General features: G+C 45.6%; 1 protein-coding gene across 1 annotated transcript in view; it reads right to left on the bottom strand.

Annotated features, from left to right (window-relative positions):
• The window catches only part of LOC133729968 (probable protein phosphatase 2C 6), a 28,279-nt gene extending 5,770 nt beyond the window's left edge, over positions 1-22,509 (bottom strand). The window contains exon 1 of the mRNA XM_062157593.1: positions 22,093-22,509. Coding sequence (XP_062013577.1) covers positions 22,093-22,509 — 417 coding nt within the window. The remainder of the gene's footprint in view (positions 1-22,092) is intronic.

The raw sequence follows: 22,509 nt of genomic DNA, 5'->3' as shown, positions 1-22,509 counted from the left end.
ACTCCGCAACATGTTTGAAGATATTATCCATTTTCCTCTGGAAGATGGAGGGAGCTTGCTTTAGACCAAAAGGCATTACTAACCATTCGTAATGTCCTTGAGGTGTTCCAAATGCAGTGAGAGGTACACTCTCAGGATGCATCTTGACCTGCCAAAAACCCGACTTTGCATCGAATTTTGAAAAGACTTTAGCTCCTCTGAGCTGGTTGATCAGTACTCTTACTTGAGCAATTTGATAACCGTCTTTGACAGTCTTTTTGTTGACATCTCTGTAGTCAATCACCATTCTAGCTTTTCCTCTTAGATTTTCTACATGATTTCTCACGTAGAATGCTGGAGCATGATGAGGGCTAGTGGAAGGTTGAATTAATCTCTTGTTCAGGAGATCTTCAATATCTTTTCTGAATTCTTTTTGGTCTTCCTCTTTGTATTAAGGAATGGCTTTGACATGACAGATAGCATTCATGTCATGCAATCTTAATTCACTGGGTCTTTTTCCCAAAACTTCTGAGGATCTACATCGATGTTCTGCTCGAGGAGTTTCTTGATTCTTTCAAGAGTGGGAATTTTCTGAGACTCAAGCTTATTCTGAAAGTGCTTGAGGTTATGCTCATGAATGAAACTAGCTTCTTCTTCTTCACTAGTTTCTGCTTCTTCTTCTTCGTCAGAAGATTCTTCAACAAGTAATTCTTCTTGTTGTTTGATTTGGAGTATGGGTTCAAATTTGGGTTTGTAGGGGGTAAGATCACCACTATTCTGTTGCGATCTCTGATATTGGGTAGTAAAGTTTGGACCTACAATACTTTTGGCCTGAATAAGCCTATCAGCCCAGAACACCCGTTCTCCTTTTCTGAAGCCTATTGCTTCTTCATCCTGAATAAATCTCTGTTGGAGAATGAAATCATACCCAACAAGAAATCTGCGCCTTGGCCTTCAGATTGCCAGACATTATGGATGGTAAATGTTCCTCCACCAATGGTGATATGAACATTTTTCGCTACTTTATTCATGGTGAGATGGCTTCCATCAAAAGTAACACCAGTAGCTGTTTTCTTTTCTTCTTTCCAGAGTTTCTCTGGAATTGCAAATCTTTTTGCAACTGTAAATCCTGATCCATTATCTACAAAGTCATGTAGATGATATTTTTTGTGATCAGGGAATTTTAGTTCAATCTCTATGTAGTTGCTGTATCTACTTGTAGAGACGACTTTCAATTGCTGAAGCTCATTTTCTTGAGCTTGTTCCTTTGGAATGAATGGTTTACATTCTTCTGGAACATTTTCTGGTGTTTCAACCAGTTCAATATCGTCGTCGATTTTTTCTTCATCGATGCTTTCTCCCTTTATTTTTGAGGAAGATGGTTCCATAATTTTTTGGAACAAAGTTTCTACTTCTTTCTCTTTTTGTTCAGAGAAATATTCTTCATATTCTTGTTCAACCAGTTGGCTTACAAGACCATTCTTGGTTTTTCTTCTTGCTTCAGCTATGAAGCATTCTTTGTGATAAGTCTTTTTTGACTCTTCACAAAACATAGGGAGACCATTCTTTTCGTGACATAAGCAGTAGTCACAAACGAATGTACCAGGGTTCACCTGATAAGAAGACATTAAAGATTCTGTCTTACTTTCTTCTCAGTTTTTGATTTTCAAAACATTCATTTGTCTGGATTCGAAGTACTCTACTTCAGAATCTGTCTCAGACTCAGATGAATCTTTTTCTTCAGACCAGGCAGAGTAAACTGACCTGTCGTCTTCTTCATCATCGGAATAGGCTATTTCGTAGCCTTTCATATTTGCTATTTCTACTATTTGCTCATATTCTTCAAAGAGAGCCTTAGTAGATCTTTTACCCTTTTCCGGGCATTCATTGGCATAGTGCCCTTCAGCTTTACATAACCAACATCTGCAAGCTTTCTTGCTTGGTTGTTTATGTTGATGAGTATTCTTCTTTTTCTTGAAGAATTTCTTTTTTGGATCTTCATCCTGATTTTTCTTGTAATTGGAACTTTTCTTGAATTTCCAATTCTTTTTTTGATTACTCTTTTTGAATTTTTTAGAGTAATATTTTCCTTTCTTCTTTCTGTGGAACTTGGCTTCATGGCATCCCCAGTTGGTTGGCATATCTAGTATTCCGTAACAGAAATTTTCAACTCCTTTGAGTTGTTTCTTGGCCATCTTAGCTCTAAGATTGGCTTTGCATTGCTCTTTCAACAGTTGCCGGATTCTGTCGGCAATTCCTCCAACTGAAAATCTTTCAATTGGTTTTTCTGCTATGCTTTCCCGCACAGCTGTTCTCCATGGTTCAGGGAGTTTCCTGTGCAACAGGTTGACTAGATCAGTATTTTCTAGTTCACCAATTGTACAGTAATATTCTTGAAATTCATTCAAGTATTCTTCAAAATATCTCATGTCACAAATTTTGAGAGCATAGATATTTGATTTGGCCGTTTCTCTAGCCTTTTCACTCATATTTGCAAGATCTCCACAGAACTGATCGTACAGTGGTGCTGCAAAATCATACGGAGATTTTAAAGTTTTGATTTCTTCCAGCCATTCTTTTCCTCTGGCTGTTTCTTTGAAAGAATAGTAATACTTTTTAGCTACTCCAGTGAGAGTAGTTTCAAAGTACATCTGAAGATCAGGAGCTTCAAATTTTCCAAGAGTTAGAGCAGATGCCATCATCAGGCTGTCTACCCATTAGTCAAGAGTTTTTCTCTTGTCTAGAGCTTTATCTAAATCTAGCCAGATACCATAGTTGGAAATTGGTACTCTGGGTATCTTGTCCTCTGGGACAAATCTCTGAGAATTTCTTTCTCCATTTCTGCCCGTAGGGGCCTTCTGTATAGGGAGTTTCACTTTTCCCTTTTCTCTGGTGATGGAAGTTTTAGAGCTTTCTCCTTCTTCCATTTCAATATCTTGGTAGGGAAGGAGTTTTCTTTCCTTTCCTGGATTGAAGTTTTTCATTTCTTCGATTAGTTTTTCTAATCTTTCAGGATTTTCGCAAAATTCTGCTTCTTCATAGAGATCATAGAGCTTTTGTGCTCTAAACATATTAGCTGGTCTGCTTAGATCAGCTTCCAATTCTTCTTCAGTGATGGATATGGACTCTGATGTTTCTTCAGAGCTTTTTGTGCCACTGACACTAGCTTCTCTAGTGCTGTAACTTCTTCTGAGAAGATTTTTGTTTATCCTGAAATTTTCAGGACAAACATCACTTTTTCTGTGATTGTCAAAATTTAGACTGATTTCTCCAGTCTTTCTACTTTCATAAATTTTAGCTTTTGCACTTTCTGCTGGTAGCTTCGGACCAGATAATTTCCATTCAATAGGAAACGTTACTTCATTCCAAGTAACCTTGTGGATCTGTTGTGAATGGTTCTTCTGACTGGTGAGGAATCCAGTAGTAAGACCAGGGATGTTTGATATCCTTGTCTTTGGCTCTACTGTAGTACTCATCAGTTTATAGTATATCCTGTATACTATTGCCAATTCTTGCATATCATTTTTCATGGATATGCCATCTGTCTTGACTCTCAGTCTTAGACAGTGAGCTGCATCTTTCAAGCTTGTTGAGAAGTTGGGGAAGCAGTTGAAATATGCTACTTGGTTGCACAGAGATGCTTCAAGGGTTCCCAAAAGACTAGCTTGAAAATCTGTTAGTCTATTGTCTTGTAGGACACATAGAACTGAACAGTTTATGCCTTCTCGAGCAAGAAGTTTTATGGCTACTTGGACTGCTCCAATGTGCATAAATTGATAATTTTTTGCTTTTGCTCGGGCAACTTCAGCAGGAGTGATCAGTAGTAGATCTGTTTCTCCTGTTGTAGAGGGGGTTGTAAATTCAAGTAATTTGAAATGATGGCTATCCATCAGGTCAAACGTTCCCCTTTTGTAAATTTGTTTGAAATCTAGCTTTGGAATTGAGGCGTTTTTTACCTCATGCTCGATTTCATTGTATTCAAATTCTTCAGCCTTTAGGAGTTGAACTCCTTTCTTTTTCCCGAAGATGCTCATCATATTGACATCTCGAGTTTCTTTCGGCTTTTCATACCGAATACTAGTAGAACTAGTTGAGGGATCCAGAAAAATCATGTTTGGAACAGGATTCTTTTCTGGTCTTTCTAATGGTTTGAATCCATTAGCCTTCTTTGGTTTTACTGTAGGCACTTTCTTGTCCTTCAGTATATTTTTCATAGAATCCAGCGTTTTTTGCTGTTCATTGATTTTTCTACTAACACTTGTTAGCTTTTCTTCTTCCGTTTTTGGAAGATCTTTGATATAATCCAGTTTGTTTTCCAATTTTTCTAATTGATGGATTATAACAGGAATTTTTTCTAGATGTTCTTGATATCTAGATATTTCTTTCTGCAGGATCTGATATTTTTCATCAGAAGATTTTAATAGAGAATTCAGTCTCTCTATTATTAAATCAGACATTGTCCCCATTGGGGATTCCCCTGCTGAGCTATTTTACAAGCTCAGATACCAGTGATTTGCGGATCTAACCAATGCTCAGGTAGTCAAGAGGTTTTTGTTCCTCTTCAAGTACATATAAAAGATTGTCAATATCTTCTTCTAATTTATAGATCCTGGTTTGGAGTCTATAAATAATATCCCAGTAGTTGGGAGTTTCTCTGTTAAGATTTTCTCTATAGTCTTTCAATTTTTTCAACTTTTCTCTTTCTTTTTTCAATTTTTTGCTAGTGTTCTTACAAATAGCATTTAATTTAAGTCTGTCAATGATCGAAATTATGAATAGTAAAACTAACTGTTTACCGTCGAATATAGAGGATGCATTTTAGCTGTAATTATATCTAAACAAATAAGTTCAAGATGGGCCCACCACGTTTCATCAAAAGGTAAAGTAATACTAGTAAAAGCAAGAATTGGAGAGAGAGAAGGGTACTAATGGTATAAACATTAAGTGAAAGGAATAATTGGGAGAAAAAGAGAAAACTTTTGTGTGAATGGGGTTGAAAATAAGTTGGTGGAGTGTATGGGGTGTATTTTGGTATTCTATGGGTAAGTGGTCATTATCCCCCATATTAATATCTATAGTATGTGGCATGCCCATGAAAAAAGCAGATATGTATCTTGAGAAAATCTAAGAAGTATCATCATCCAATAGAAATGCAGACAGCCCGCTTATGTACAATTACGGCCCACTTATAGACGTAGTCATTCTACAAATAGTTTAGACCTGGCCCAAATATAGAAGTATTCATTATACAAATATGTCGAAAAAGACCAATAACAACTTCATCTATAAGTACGTTGGTTTTCATGTTTTTCATCTTGACAAGAATAGTATATTCAACTAGTAGGAAGATGAACGCCTGACTTGTAACTTGGTCTTTGAAAATTCCTGAGATACTAGTATGAATGTATGATCTTTGGAGGGTTGTCCAATATAGCATGGTTACTAAAAATCAAACACAAACAGATAAAATCCTCTACAAACAACCTTTGGGCTGAATGGTATCCCCTTTCCCCCAAACAAATTGGAGAGGAAGGTGCAACAACGAGACTGTACTGTACTTTAGAAACAACTTCTTGGCTAACTGCTCGCTGAAAATAAAACACAAGTAGAGCTACGAACAACCTCTGGTTCAAATGATATCTCCCTCTCTCAGAAGCACTATGCTTTAGAAACAACCTCTCAGCCAAATTGTCCCTAAAAATAAACACGTAAAGGAACATCCTCTACAAACAACCTCTGGGCCAAATGGTATCTCCGTCACCCAAAAAAAATGGGGGAGGGAAGGTGAGTCAGTGAGACTATGCCTCAAATTTCCTGGTCTATGAGTTAATAATACCACGAAAAAGAGAATGAAAAGAAAAAAGGAAACGATCACCTCTTCTTCTGGCACGATTAAAATTGAAAACTATGCTCAGAAACGTATATTAAAATTCAATGACATTATTGAGGTCTAAATTGGTCTCCTTCTGGAAAATCAATTGAATATATAGAAGTCTTGATAACTATATATGAATTTTTAAATGTCTTGTTAAGTTTCTTTGGACATGAATGAGATTGTGGTAAAAGGTCCAAAGCCATTTGTGATAAAAATGGATGACTCCAACATAGTTTACTGGATCTAGTTCATTTATTCAACATCTTAGATATTTTATGACATAATGAATGGAAATTGCTATGTCATGCTCCAGCGTGAGAATTCTTTTTACTTGACTCCCACAAACTTGTAAGTTAGTCCCTTCCTCTTTTAATATCGAATCATGCTTCCTAAATATAGTTATGTCTTTCTATGCTTACTAAACTTGTGATGCCATTCTCTGGCATGAGACCTCTTCTTCATTTTCTATGGATTTAATTCTATATTTACTCTCTATCTAGACTGAAATCAAAGACAAAACTAATATTCATCAAATATTTCGTCAACCAATCATTCAACTGCAACACATGAATCTACATATTGTTATTCAGTATTGAGATACAAAAAGAATGACTACTACAGAATGTTGTGCAAATTTCAGATACAGACCAAGATATTTTGATTGAACACTAGATAAGATGGCAAAGGCAAGACAGAGGTGCACATTAGTGTATACAGCAATATGAACTGTCAAGAGCAATGACCTACTAAGTCCCTATTCTTTTTCCTAGAACATAAAAGAAACAAGTACATAAATAAATAAACATAGTTGAAATTCAGCACTTCCTTTACAGTGAATCACCGGTCCGACGATCTTTGAACATATTATAGCAATGAGTAGATAATCAGAACTCAGAAGTCCCCTGAATTGCATCGAGTAAGCACTACCCGGAGTATATTGAGTCTTCCTTCATGCCAAATATCTCTCCTTGGAAAGACTATCAATTCTAATGATTGCATATCAGAATGCACTAGAAAATACTTTTCTTCTTCTTATCGAGTATGGCACAATGTAATATGTAAAGATAGTAACTTGATCAATCAAGAAGGAAGCAAAAGCCAGCAAAGAAACAATGCAGTTAAGGAATGCAGACCATAAAGGGTATCAAATAATCACACATTCAGTTACTACCATCACAAGAAACCAAACAATAAATCTCCTACAAGAAAGCAACTTGGATATATTGAAAGGTGGATCATTAGTGTTATATATAGTCAGACTACACCAATGCAAAAAGCTATTGAAAACACAAAATGGGCGATCGATGTCAGTTGCTTTCTACTGCTTCCAAGGTAAGTACCTGTACATACCTCCAATAATATGGAGTATTTACTACGTCACCAAGCATAAGTAACACCCACTTTGGGACATCCACAAGACATGGCAAGGCCCAACCGAGACATGCATCGTGTAGCCCTATGTTCAGGCTACGCGGCGGTATCCGGAAGTCGCAAATCCGCCACCGGGAAGCCACCTTTCCGCCCTTGCCAAGATGCCACCACAACATAGCTTTCTACATGCTTCTAGGCTTTCTAGACTAGAAATATGTGGAAACTTGTCCCACATCGAAGAATAGGTAGAGGAAGGGCATTCCTTCATCTATAAAAGGAATGCCTCCTTCCACAACTCAACACATTCATTACATCTCTTGTAATCTTGTTAGGCCGCAAGGCTCGACACACTAGTATAGCTTTCAAGTGGACGTAGTCTCCCGCTCAGGCGGAGGCGAACCACTATACATCTTGTGTCAAATCTCTCTCTCTCTTTATTTATAGCTAACTAGAGATCCCCACGGATCACTAACGTTAACAGTACCTTTCTTCTGTTGCTCGGCCAAGTCCATTTTATACCGATCACTCATCAAACGGAGAGAGAGGGAGAGGCAAAACCAAGGTGATTTGAGGCCTTCTCAGTCCCAGAAAAAAGTGACGGCGGTAGTATATATGGTGAAATTACAATTCAAACCGGGTCGGTTAAAATTTTTTGTTTTGGTAAAAAAAAAATATGGAAATTCTTTTCTTTTCTAAGAAAAATGTTTCTTATTCAAAAAAAAAATGTTTGTTCAAATTTTGTTATTATTCTAAGGGTGGTGCTATTCACACACCATTTTTCTCTATTCACACACCCCCTCTATTTTTCTATTACTTTAATTCTGTTGATGCCTAAAAGTCCAGCGGTAGCTGGACCTTAGTTAACGCTGATCCGGTGGGCGGATCGGTACTTGTGTTGTTCTCGAAGCTCCGGCTACCTGTCAAGTAAAATACAAAGGGCGTCAGAGGGAGACCACGTTGGGCGGTCTTCGACTCTCCGATGCCTAAGTTAGTCAATGTATTTATGTTGACAAAGTAACAGTAGGTAAGTATTGAATGCGTAATTAATGAGGAGAGATGAGAGAACCTTTTATAGGTGAGGAAGAGGTTGATATTCTCTTTGTTTTCGATGTGGGACTGATATGCTTTAGTTCCCAGTTACAGAAGCTTCTGATGCCATCTTGGCGCGGCGCGTGGCGGCGCGTCGCCGCTGATCTGGAGGTGGTCCGACGTTGGGGCTGTAGCCCGCCTGGCGGTGTGTCTGCATGTCATTCCTTTGGTTGGAATTAGTATCTTTGGCGGTGCAATGAGCGTAGCCCATTAGAGCTAATTATGCTTGCAAATGTACATGTATGTACAAGTCCCCCAAGTCCCCAGTCAAGGAGGGCAATCTTGGTTGGGGAGTTGTTCGGCGGTTTGAAGCGTTTTCTTCCGCTAGACTTGCAAGAGCATAATTAGCGTCAGTGCGTTGTCAACTGTTGGTTTTACTGAGCAAACGCTTTATACCCTTTCGGGTGGGCCCCTGCTAGGCCCCCCAGGGAGTCCCCCACTCCCCGGCTAAGATAGACCTCCGGATGGTCGGCAAATTGTTTGTTGAGGGGGAGCTGCACGGAGCAAAGGGTGTTGGGTAGCGAGCCCAAGCTTTAGTACCCACATGACGGGGGTCAACGTGCCTGATCAGGGCCGTCGTAGACTGTTGACAAGTCCCCGTGTCCCGTAGGGACGGTCTGACGGTAACGCCGCGTGGCGGTCGTTGTCAGAGTGAGGCGTGGCCTCGGGATTCGCCGTTTGCGGATATCCCCCCGCTGAATACAGCAGGAAGCAGCGTCCGGTAGACGTGCCCGGCGGTATTTTGTTGAGCGATAGTGCTGAACAAAATACGCAGCTAGCAAGCTGAAAAGGGGGTTCCGCTAGAGGTGGGTAGCTGAAGATGCCCAGCTTGCAGGATGGCAAGGGAGAAGTTCCGCTGGCAGGGTTCGCTCAGCAGAGACTTCGTCACTTGGAAGATGACAAGGGAGAAGTTCCACTGACGGGGATTCGCTCAGCGGAGACTTCGTCTCCTGGAATATGACAAGGGAGAAGTTCCGCTGACGGGGATTCGCTCAGCGGTTACTTCGTCACCTGGAATATGACAAGGGAGAAGTTCCGCTGGCGGGGATTCGCTCAGCGGATACTTCGTCACTTGGAAGATGACAAGGGAGAAGTTCCGCTGGCGGGGATTCGCTCAGCAGATACTTCATCACTTGGAAGATGACAAGGGAGAAGTTCCGCTGACTGGGATTCGCTCAGCGGAGACTTCGTCACCTGGAATATGACAAGGGAGAAGTTCCGCTGGCGGGGATTCGCTCAGCGGATACTTCATCACTTGGAAGATGACAAGGGAGAAGTTCCGCTGACGGGGATCAGCTCAGCGGATACTTCATCACTTGGAAGATGACAAGGGAGAAGTTCCGCTGACGGGGATTCGCTCAGCGGAGACTTCGGACGGTTGGCGAACTCATCCCAAGTGGTTACTTCCACCAGACGCTTCGTCTGGTGGTGGTTGACACGCGTCCAACCCGTAGAGGGTTAGCGTGTGGAGGCTTGTCTCCTAAGCATGGCCGTCTTCTCGCCATTAATGATAGTAATTATGGATTTCGTAACTGAGGCGACGCCTCGGTTAATCCGGAGAGTAAGTGGAGACTTGTGACACGTGTACGGCTGGTGTGTGATGTCTTTTTTAGCGGGCGGCTTAGAACACGTTGATGTGGACATAAAAGGGGGGGAAACCCAGCGAGATTTGACACTTTGGTAAAAGCTTCAAACTCACAGTCGTCATCCTCTCGCTCTGTTCGTCCGAGATTGAAGAAAGAGGTTGCCGGAGCTTAGAGATACCGTTCCCGAAGAAACGACCATCGCACCCCCCTAATATTACTGTGCACCATCGTATCGTGGGCTTCACCACCGAGGTTGGTATCTGGATTTCCTCTTTTCCTGTTTCATTGGATCTGCTATATTCTGGGTTTTGGTGTTTTTGGTTTTTTTTTTTTGGGATGATTTCTGTTTTGCTTTGGCGTGTTCTGAGGTGTAAAGTGAGATTTGGGGGTTTGGGTTATGGTGGTTGGCAGAGAGTTGGTGTTTAGGGATTTGCTAGATGGTCGAATCTGGGTTGAGTGTGTTTGTTCTTATTTTGGCATTTTCTGGGTAAATTGTTCTTGATGCTCTTGGCTATAACTGATGTAAGAATAGGCTAGATCTGTGTTTGTGCTAACTGGTGTGGATTTTAGGGTTTGGGATGGCTAACGTCATAGAGATTTCGAGCAGTGAGGATTCCGGGTCTGACGTGTCGTTCAGCGCGGCGGATAGGATATTTATTGACTCGTTGCGTCCGTCTGCCCATGCAGGAACCTCACTGCCAGAACCGCTAGAGGTTGAGCCGCTACAGACCATACCTTGGGAAGTAGCCATGGGTCGTGCGTCACGTCCAGAGAGCTCTAGGGCGGGTGAGGCTGCTGCGGCCAAAGCTAGGCGCGACGAGCGCTTGGCGAACAATAGCGCTGCCAGCGGCTCCGTTTGGGACGAGGAAACAGCGAGGGAGGACGCTGAGTCAGCGTGGTTCCTCCAGGATGGCACCCCTGTTGACGAGGCAGGAGGGCGGATGAATGTCGCCGCCGTTACTAAGATGAAGCGGACGTTCCGGCTGCCGGGCTCGGTGAAACTGCGCCCGCCGACGGTGGATGAGAAGGCGTCGATTCTTCCAGTGGGATTTGCGGCCGTTCACGAGGCGATACTCCGCCAAGGAGTGACACTCCCGCTGGTACCAAATCTCCAAATTCTGGTGTGCGAATTTGGCCTAGCCTTCGGTCAGATTTGCCCCAACATGCGGCGGTTGATGCTGGCAATAAACTCGCTGTGGCGGTTGTCCGGGTGCGAGGGGCCCACTGTGGCGGAAGTGCTCCACTTCTACGAGCTGGTGTACGTTAGGCGCCAGGGTTGTAGAGGGCAAGTGAACTTGAGCCGCCGCCAGGGAGCGCCCAAGCTGATCGAGAATCTAAGGGATTCAATGTCCTACTGGCGGGGGACCTTCTGCGTCGCCACAGAGGGGTGGGAGTATCAGGTTGGGGCGAACGAGGAAGGGCCGACGTTTAGGATTAAGTCGGAGTTCCAACCTATCCGAGGTTGGTAAGCAGCTTCCGCCAGACGTAGCTGGCGGGTTCTTGTATCTTCCAGACTTGGTATTTTTACTAATCCACTTGTGTTTGTGCAGCGGGACTGCGGTACAACCTAACGCGCGAGGAGGAGTGTCGCGTGGCGCGGATCAGAGGCTGTTGGCGGAACCGCAACCTGCTGGACTTCCGACTTCTGACTGGCTGGGAGTTGTTAGTCGAACAGAAACTTACTCGCTCCGTTGGTAAGAAATTTCCGCCAGACTGATGTTTTTTTTTTTTTTTGTAATAAGTAGTCGAGACTGACTGGTTTGTATTTTTTTTGTTTTTTTTTTTTTAGAAACTCCGCCAGGCAATAAATCGAGTCGCGACGCTTTCGAAAAAGCAATGGACCGCGCAGAGATAGACAACTTTCTGGAGACCATGTACGCCGAGGGGCTGGTGGCCCAGCAGACGCTGGTGAACCCCGAGACACTGGCGCTGAGCCAGTCCGAGGTTCCGGTGGTGCTACCAATGCCGCACCACTCCCATCTTGGTGAGGATGGTCTGCCGGTAGTGCAGGCGGGGGCCCAAGTGGCCGGCGGGAAGAGGGGAGGCGCTGCAGCCGGGCAGCAGAAAGAGCGGATGCCTGCCAACAGGCGTGGCCCCCAAAAGGAGAGGGTGGTGCCACCGGCGGAGACTATCATTGCGCCAAGGGAGGAACCGCCGGTGAGGGTGACGAGGACCGCCGCCGAGAACCAAAGGGCGCTGGAGAGAAAACGTTGGCAGGTTGACTCTCCTAACGAGGAAAAAGGGGAGGACGTGGAGGTGATCGGGTCCCGCCGACAGAAAAAGGCCCGAGAAGCTCCGTCGAAGACTGTTGTGGTGGAGGGAAAAGCGCCCATTGTTAGTGAGCTGGACTCATTTGCCTAGTATGCGGCGTTCATGACAGATGGTGAGCGGGAGTTCCTCTTGCATCTCTGCGAACGGCTTGGGTTCGGCGGCCTAGCGGGTATCTCGCGCCCCACGGCAATTGACCAATCGCCCTTCAGCTTGGCGTTTGGTCAAATATCGGCGGGACTACACGACATGTTCGTGGCGGCGTCAAAGCAGCCCCTGGTCGAGGGGGAGCTCAGGGAGGAAATCCAAGGTCTCCAGAGGGAGTTGGCGGAGGCGAAGGAGAAACTGGCGGAGGCAGAGCGGCGCCTGGCGAAGGCGGAGTGTGACTTTGCCGACGCCCGAGGTAAGCTCAACGTGGCCATCGAGCGGGACTTGGAGAGGAATGAACGCGTCTCCAAGTTGGAGCAGGACGTTGCGCTGCAGCAGGAGCGGATTGCCGCTAAGGACAAAAAACTTATTATCGTGCAGCGGGAGTCCGCCGCCAGGGTGACGGAGCTGAAGCGGCTGGAAGGCTAGGTCGCCCGCCTGAGGGCTGAAGGGGATACTGCTGCGGCCGCCGCTGTTGAAGCATTCAAGCAGTCGGCGGAGTTTAAGAAGGCGATGACCGAGTCGGCGAAGGCTAGGGCCCTAGCAAACATAGACATGCTGAAGCGGAAGGGCGCCATCGACTTCGCCAAAGCGTCACAGCCTGATGCGCCGCCGGCCAAGAGTACCCCGCCGGAGAAAGACGTCGTGGCCGCCCCAGCGGGAGGTGTCCGCTCAGGCAGCGGAGAAAGTGGCGCACATCCGGCGGAAGGGTCCCAGCAGACTCCCAACCCCACCCCGTCGAAGGTGTCGCGCGCTGGATTCCTGGCGGCGCACACCCGGGCGGATGGCACCATACAGACCCCAAGTCCGACAGCGCGAGGGTCCGATCAAACGAGTCGAGCGATCGTGCCGCCGCCTGCTGAAGCAGAAGATGCCGAAGGCAACCCCTGAAGCTAGCTGGGATCGCCCTAGATTTTCTTACTCTTTTTTTTGTAGCCGCTGAGGCATAACATTTTGTAATGTATGTTGCGAAATGAAATGAAATTTTGGATTGGTGTTTGCTATGATGTGTTTGTACTGCTAGTACTTTGAGTTATATTTTGCTTTTATCAATCAATGAAACATTAAAGGAATTAAGATTGGTCCAAGTGCACCACGTAGCGGACGAGGTCCGCTGACGATTGCTGGCGTTGCCAGTTGCCCTCAGTGCTAGACTTGGTAACAATGGTTTGAATAATTCCTCGTTTCATTGATAGCTGATTGATCAGTGTACAAAAGTGGGGTAGTACCCGTTGGGTAGCTTCCCTTAGCTAAATATTGAACAAAAAATTTAGCTAAGTCAAGATGCTCCTGGGTAGCGGTCTGACTATTTGTAGTAATACCGAAGGTGTTCAGTATTCCAAGGGTGGGTCGATGTGACGCCATCCTTGTCCATTAAGTAGAAGGTGCCTGGGCTAACGACTTCCACAATTTTGTATGGGCCTTCCCAAGTTGGGCGGAGCTTTGTTGGTGGCGGAATGACTTCCTTCATTACCCAGTCCCCCAACTGGAGGTTCCGGGCTTTGACTCTGGCGTTGTAGAAACGTGATACCAACCTTTTGTTTTGCAAGTTGTGCAAATGGGCCTTGTGTCTTTTTTCTTCTAGGAGGTCCCTGTCCAAGTTGATGCCGTCGCCGTTGGTGTCTGGGCAGTAGCCCTCGACCCTAGCGGTAGGCTGAGTTACTTCAATAGGTAGGACCGCCTCTGTGCCGAACATCATACAGAAAGGAGTTTCGCCGGTGGCGGTAGTTGGAGTTGTCCGGATGGCCCATAGGACTTCTGGAAGCTTCTCCGCCCACAAACCCTTGGCGTTGTCGAGCTTCTTTTTTAGCAGCTTCTTGATTATCTTGTTTGCTGCTTCGACCTGGCCGTTGGTTTGGGGATGGGCGACAGATGCAAAACTTAACTTGGTGCCCAAGTTGGCGGTGAACGATATGAGTTCTTTGTTGTTGAACTGTGTACCGTTGTCTGTAATGATTGTGTGTGGGACACCATAGCGGCAGTAGATGTTCTTCCAGAGGAAGCAAATGACCTTGGCGGTAGTAATTGCCGTCAGTGGCTCCGCCTCTATCCACTTGCTGTTGTAGTCGATGGATACAATGATGTACTTGAACTGGCCCTTGGCGGTTTGGAACTTTCCCATCAAATCGAGGCCCCACGTGGAGTGAATCCAAGGGCCGATGATGACTGACAGTGGTTCTGCCGGTGCATGTGGGAGATCTGCAAACTGTTGGCATTTGTGGCAAGACCTCGAAATTTGCCGGGCGTCATCACCAAGTGTGGGCCAGAAGTAGCCCTGTCGCAATGTGCGGTTGGCTAAGGATCTGGCGCCTGAGTGGTTCCCACATTCTCCGCCATGGATTTCTGCTAGGACGACCTTTCCCTCCTCTGGGGTTAGACAGCGGAGGTTGGAATGGGTGAATCCTTGGCGGTAAAGCTTGCCATTCTGGATGTTGTAGCGGGTTGCTCTCCGCTTGAGCTGTCTTGCCTGGACCTTATCTTCTGGCAATGTGCCGCTGCGCTTATATGCAATGATCTCGTCCATCCAGCTGGGGCTGACTTCAATGTTGAAGATCTCCGCCAGGGTCTTTGCGATGCTTGGCTTATCAAGGTACTCCACCCTTGTGTCCGCAGGGCTCTGATGTGGCTGGGCGGTTGCCAGTCCCGCCAGTGAATCAGCCTTGGCGTTCTTTTCCCTGGGGATTTGCGTGATGGTGTGAAATTTGAACTTTTTTAGCAACGTTTTGACGTACCCCAAATATGCCGCTAACTGCTGGTCCTTGGCTTGGAAGCTGTCGTTGACCCGGTTAACGACTAATTGAGAGTCGCTGAATATGTTGACGCTGTCAGCCCCTGAGTCAATGGCGAGGAGCAGACCGGCGATGAGTGCCTCGTACTCCGCCATGTTGTTTGAAGCTTTGAAGTTGAATTTCAACGCGTACTCCGCGTTCAGTCCCCCGGGTCCTGTTAAGATGACTCCGGCGCCGCTGGCCTTGGCGCTGGCCGAGCCGTCCACATGCAGGTTCCAATCTGACTGTAGGGGAATTGCCTCCCCAACGGTTACCATTTCTGTTCCGGGCTCTGTCTCAATACCGGGTTCTGGCTGACGCTCGGTGAGTTCAGCAATGAAGTCCGCCACTGTCTGGCCCTTCATGGCGGTTCTTGGCTTGTATTCTATGTCGAACTCGCTGAGCTCAATTGGGCACTTGCTGAGGCGCCCCGAGTGTTCAGGGTTCTGCATCACTTGCCTCAGCGGTTGATTGGTTAACACATGGATCGTGTGAGCCTGGAAGTATTGGCGGAGGCGCCTGGCGGCAACGATAAGTGCGAGGGCCAGTTACTCCAAGAGAGGATATCTTGATTCTGCTTTGTTCATGCCTCTACCGGCGTAGAACACTGGGAGCTCATCTTGGCCTTCCCGCCGGACAATGGCGCAACTTACCGCCGATGCCGAGACCGCTAGGTATATGAATAGTATTTCTCCTTGCACAGGGACAGAAAGGAGAGGGACTACCGCCAGGTATTCCTTCAGGCCTTAGAACGCCGCCTGACATTCTGGGTTCCAGTCGATGACCTTCTTGTGAGTTGTTTTGAGGAGTTTGAAGAATGGGGCACACTTATCAGTGAGTCGAGAGATGAATCGAGAAAGGGCGGTTAACTTGCCCTGGAGGCACTGGACGTCGACCTTATACTCGGGGTCCGCCAGGTTAAGTATGGCCTGTACCTTGTCTGGGTTAGCCTCGATGCCTCGCTCGCTTACGATGTATCCCAGGAATTTGCTAGCGGTGACCGCAAAGAAACATTTTTCTGGGTTGAGGCGCATACCATAGGCCAAGAGAATGGTTACTATGACCTTGAGGTTTGCCACATGTCCGCTGGCCTTTATGCTCTTAACTAGCATGTCGTCCACGTAGACCTCGATGATTTTTCCCAGATGCTCAGCGAACATGGCGTTCATCAACCGCTGGTAAGTTGCACCGGCGTTCTTCAGACCGAAAGGCATGACATTGTAGCAGTAGAGGCTTTTGTCAGTGGTGAAGGTGGTGCATTACTGGTCGCTGGGGTGCATCTTGATCTGATTATATCCGGAGAAAGCGTCCATCATGCTGAGGAGCTCATGTCCGGCAGTTGAATCGATACGAGGTAGCGGGAAACTATCCTTTGGGCATGCCTTGTTAAGATTTTTGAAGTCGACACACATCCGCCACTTGCCGCTGGGCTTTTTGACCATTACCAAATTGGAGATCCACTGGGGATAGATGACTTGGCGGATGAATCCAATGTCCTGGAGTTTGGCGACCTCCTTTCCGATTGCCCGGTATTTTTCCTCATCAAAGGCCCTCCGTTTCTGCTTGATGGGATAAAAGGAGGGTTTGATGGTCAGCTTATGAGTGATAATGTCAGGAGAGATACCTGGCATGTCAGCGTAGGACCATGCAAAGACGGCGGCGTTATCACGTAGGAATTGAGTGAGTTATGCCTCCACGTCTGGGTCTAGTTGGGCTCCTATGCGGACTGTCCGCTCAGGGTGTTCCACTGAGATGCAGACAACCTTCAACGACGTGTCCGGGTTGACCGGTTCCTTCTTTACATATTTCTCCTCTTCATCTCTAGGATCCTCAAAGATGTTTGGTGGTGGTGCCTCATTACCCACCGTCAGAATTTCATGGCGGTGCGCTGACCGCGCTATAGTCGTTGAATAACATTCTCGTGCCAGCTGCTGGCTTCCCCTCACACAGCCCGTGCCGTTGGGCGTGGGGAACTTCATGAGAAGCATGTATCCGGCAATGATGCACTTGAGCTTGTTAAGCGTTGGTCGACCAATGATGGCGTTGTACGAACTGAAACAGTCGACAATAATGAATTCCGTATGTACCTCCGCCATGCATGGACTAGTGCCAATAACCAGTTGCATGTAATCCGACCCCAGCGGTTGTGTGACGTCGCCGGAGAAGCTGAGCAGTGGCTCGTGATCCTGGAGTAGCCTTTTGTTCCGCTTGAGATGGTCGTAGCAACCGCTGAAGATGACGTTGACAGCGGACCCGCTATCCACCAAGATTCTCCCCACCGAGAATTTGCCAAGAATGGCGTCGACCAAGAATGGGTCGTCATGAGGTAAATGCACTCCGCGCTCCTCCTCCTCTGAGAAGGTAATAGGTTCCCAACCAGATCTTGGGAGTTTGGCGGATCTTTCGTAACGGATGTTGCAGACCTCCTTCGGATGATTGGCGCGCGCATAGCGCTTTCTTGCCCTGTGAGACATGCTGGTGATTGGAGCACCGCCATCGATGGTGTTGATGCGGCTCAAGGTCTCAACGTTGGCAATTACTGGTGGTGGTTGGCGCACCTTGAACTGCTCCAACTTGCCGTCACGATACGAGGTCTCAACGGCCGTTTTGAGACATTGCAGCTGTTGGTATTGTGGCCGCTATCCTCGTGGTATTTTCACCACTTGCCAGTGTTCCTGGGTTTACCCGTTTTTGGGTACCTTGGAGGGGGTGGCGGTGGGATCTGCTCCTTGCACTGATTGTAGATGTCCTCATACGAGGCCGTGAGGACTGTGAATACTGCATACCGCTGCGAGGACTCCGCCTACTTGTTGCGGTTATCCCCATAGGTTGGGCAGTTGCCCTTGTTGTAATGTTGGTCCTTCTGCCGCTTGTTCTGGTGGTGGCCCGGCTGCCACTCCCTTTTCTTGTCAGTTGGTGTTGCGGACTTGATCTTGTCAGCGGTTTCCTGATGAATGGAGGATGGCTGTGTTGACTTTGTTGGAGTTGCTGGTCGCGGTGGGGTCTCTCCATATGTGATGAATTCCGCCTGGGCGTGAATGACCGCCTCACTCATGACGTGGTCATACGTCACATTGGGATGATTGTAGTTGAGGTGATAAAGGAATGGTCCCTTGAGAAGTCCTTTCCTGAAGGCCGCTGATGCCATTGTTTTGTCTAGGTCACAGCACTGAGACGCTGCCGCTCGCCACCTTGTGACGAAGGCCTTCAGTGATTCGTCCTCCCCCTGCTTGACGCTGAACAGCTGACTTGTGTTGTGATGCCCAGCGGACAATAAGATGAACCGGGAGAGGAAAGCGTGCGACAGTGCATGGAATGAGCTGACAGACCCTGGCGGGCACTTAAAGAACCAGTTCATTGCCTCGCCATCCAACGTTTCGCTGAACAAGTGGCACAAGGTGGCGTCGTCGAATCCCTTGTTGTTGGTGACTTTCTTGAAAGTGTCCATGCGGACGAAGGGATCAGACATTCCGCCGTAATGCGACATCTTTGGGGTTTTTTCATATGCCGGTCTGACAGCCTGCAGAATTTCAGCGGTGAATGGGCCCCGGTCTGGAAGCGAAGAGCGGATTCTGAGTTGGCGCTGGGGTGCCCGACTCCGCCCTGATCAACCTCTGCTCCAGTCGGTGCATCCTTTCCAAAATTTGGGGGGTTGTATCGTTGGCGGAATCAGCCTGAATGATCCGCTGGGTCGGTCTGCGCCTCGGCACAGGCGGATTGCCTTCAGTCCTCGCCCTAGCTTCCGAGCGGTTGGTGTGCGGGAGTGATTCCGCCTCCTGCTCTAACATTAGTTGGGGTATGGGCGGTGGCCCCATTCCCAACAACTCAGGTGGGTTCAGCGGTACTTGCATCTGTATGACCGGCCCTGGTACCAATGTGCCGGTGCCGGGTCGACTACGCCGGGTGCTATGTGACTGCTCGCTCTGTGCTGGGCGGGCGTTGGCCTCCAGCGTCTTCTTTAGTTCCTCAAAACGTGTCATAAGCGTAGCCACCTGTCTTTGGGCTTCAGCCTTTTCCTTGCGCTCCTCCTCTCGTTCTCTGTTTGCCTTATGAAGATCCGCCAGTGCTAGCTCGTACATAGTGACGAGATCTTGGCCTGGCGGGCGGCTGCTGCTTGGATTTGTCTCACCGCCGGGGTTGGCCGGGGTTGTGAATAGTGCGCGGTTAACGCCTACTGCTAGGTCGGAGGGTTGGGGGATGGTGGACTGGTCCGCCTGTTCCTCAAGGTTTCCTCCGCTACCGTTAGTCATGATGGATGTGGTGGGATGACCTTTTGTTCAAGGGTTCCCACAGACGGCGCCAATGTTGATGCCTAAAAGTCCAGCGGTAGCTGGACCTTAGTTAACGCTGATCCGGTGGGCGGATCGGTACTTGTGTTGTTCTCGAAGCTCCCGCTACCTGTCAAGTAAAATACAAAGGGCGTCAGAGGGAGACCGCGTTGGGCGGTCTTCGACTCTCCGATGCTTAAGTTAGTCAATGTATTTATGTTGACAAAGTAACAGTAGGTAAGTATTGAATGCGTAATTAATGAGGAGAGAGTAGATAACCTTTTATAGGTGAGGAAGAGGTTGATCTTCTCTTTGTTTTCGATGTGGGACTGATATGCTTCAGTTCCCAGTTACAGAAGCTTCTGATGCCATCTTGGCGCGGCACGTCTGCATGTCATTCCTTTGGTTGGGGCTGTAGCCGATCTGGAGGTGGTCCGACGTTGGGGCTGTAGCCCGCCTGGCGGTGTGTCTGCATGTCATTCCTTTGGTTGGAATTAGTATCTTTGGCGGTACAATGAGCGTAGCCCATTAGAGCTAATTATGCTTGCAAATGTACAAGTATGTACAAATTCAATTTTCTTTTAAAAATTACTCTAATTACCCTTCCTTATAATTATGTTTTTTTTGTTTTTTTTTATTTGGCAAGTCAATCTGAATCATCTTCAAATCCTAAACCCTTATTTTCCCGCAACTCTTTTCCATTCCCTTTTTCATCAAAAACTTCTTTAGCATAGTCATTCTATCTATCTAATATGATGCTTTGAAGTTTAATCATGGTAGAATAAGAAACTTTAGACCCATCTTTTGAGAAAATTTTACATGGAAAAAAAAAATGAGTTCAGTGATCATTCGAGCCCCTTTAAATCCATTATTCTTGGTAAGATTCTAACTGAAATTATTTGGTGTATTCAAATCCATTGAGCAATTATAGATCTTTACAACAACCTAATAATGATGGCCTTATGATTATAAACATGATTTGTTCTACTATATTATGCTAGTAGAACATAATTTTGTCCCTACACGAAAATTGCAACTCATTGCATTCAATATTATGTAGAGCATCTCCAAATTTTGTGCACATCATCAGCTGCAGAGTGGAAGTATGTGGCTGAAGTGGATAGAACGCTGATTCTATTTTATTTTTTTTCCAGGATGATGCACCTGGATTAAAAATCATAAACTAACAAGCATTGAGTTTGGTAGTTTGCAAAGTATAAGGACAAACTTTACAATTTGGATTCAGTTGGGTGAAGGTGATTACCTGAGAAGCATATTCTTTCTCTAAGAATATATGTCATTCCACTTAATAAACGTATTATTTTTCTTTTATTTATAGGTAAAAAAATTGATTTATTGTATAATTATGTTTGATTCATGATTGAATTGCCAAATAGAAAAAAGAAAATTGAAAAAGAAACAGATTTACAAGGAGGGTAGTTAGAGTAATTTATAAAAAGGATTGAATATTACTTTAAATTAGAAGGGAGTGTGTGAATAGATAAAAAGGGTGTGTGAATAGCACCACCCTTATTCTAATGTAGTTAATTCATTTTTTCCTTTTTATCTTGAGAAGAATTAAAACCGTTTCAAGAAGATTTTTTTTTTTTCCCTCACAATTGACACAACTAAAACTCAAAATTCAAACTTGCAACTTCTATCACACAAGTCGTGTTCATGAACCATCATGTTAATCTCGCATAAATTATTGTTTTGATTATCATTAGTATTTTAAACTAGTACTCAAAATCTAAGCTTCATCTATGTGTGAAATTTAATCATCATATTATATATATTGCCGTTAAATAATGATAGAAAAAAAACAGTTTGTGAATTAATTCATAATAAATTTCTAGATCAGACACTTCATTCGATTTTTCAAAAGTAACACGATCAATCTTGGTGTCCCCGTAACTAGGTGGAAGATGACTTGGTATGTAAATTCTCCTTTTGGGTGAATATCACTTGTAACCAAAAATAATAATTATGAATATCACAATATATATACACACATATATATATTTTTTGTTAGTAGTAGGCTAGTAGCACGTGCGTACAAGTGACTGAGGAATTGACCAAAAAAAAAAAAAAAAAAAAAGTGACTGAGGAAAGAGGCGTGAGCGTACGTGACGCCACATAAAACTGTCAAAAGATTTCCCCAGCTGTGTCTCCGCCGAGAAGACACCTAATACTTGTGGTCCCAGAACAGCAACACACGTGGGCCCAGTTCACTATAATCCAGGGCAGGACAAGATAGTCCATATCACTCTGGGGGGGCGCGTGGCTAAGTTTTAAATAATTCGAGTAATTAGAAGAGTTTTATGTAATATGGGAAGAAGAGGAATGTTTTTTTTGAGACCAAGGGAAGAAGAGGAATGTTACTTTCTCTGCGACAGAAAAGAAAAAGGAGCAAAGGGATGATAGACAGGATGCATCGACAGAAAAGAAACTATTAGGGTAGTGTAGAAATTCTCATAAACTCACTTCCAAAACACATCAAACAAAAAAATATATACCGATTACTAGATTGAATTTCAAGATTTATAATTATGATATCTGTTGTAAATTAATGAAAAATGCGATATCAAGAAAGAAAATGGTTCATACATGCATGAGTACATAACAGAGTGTAATAAGCACACAAGTTCTTTTACTCAAGGCATGCATATGACAATTAAATTACGAGACATGATGATGATGGTGATTTGTTAGGTCATTGATTAATAATAACTGATTATTACCTCAGAGCCGCCGTGGCCATCAAACAAACCGAAGTAGTGAACCGACGACTCCTCCGTGACGTACGTACACTCCGGCGCTGTACACCCGCCGACAGAAGCACAGGGAATTTTCATAAAAGAAGGAACAATGGTAAGGGTGTCTTCCATTCCTCGTCTCCTTCCTATGTTCAAGCTGTAACCCCAAGACACGGCCCTGTTCTTCCTCCCCACAAAAACCACCTCGCCGCCGCTGCTTTCAGAGGACTCAGTGGCCGCCGCGACGGCTTTGGGTTCTGGTTCAGTGCTTGCACCTTCACTCTTTGGTGAAGCAGCTGCAGATGATAAGCTTTCGGGAATCTCGGCATTGGGGATGAGAGTTTCGAATGGTGTTGGGGTTGGAGGGAGGTTGGTGGTGGTGGTGTTGCCGGAGTCCGTCAT

This window comes from Rosa rugosa, chromosome 1 (genome assembly GCF_958449725.1).
Source record: "Rosa rugosa chromosome 1, drRosRugo1.1, whole genome shotgun sequence".
In the NCBI taxonomy this organism is placed as follows: Eukaryota; Viridiplantae; Streptophyta; class Magnoliopsida; order Rosales; family Rosaceae; genus Rosa; species Rosa rugosa.
Note: the sequence above shows the minus strand (reverse complement) of the source record. Positions and strands in the feature narration are given on the sequence as shown.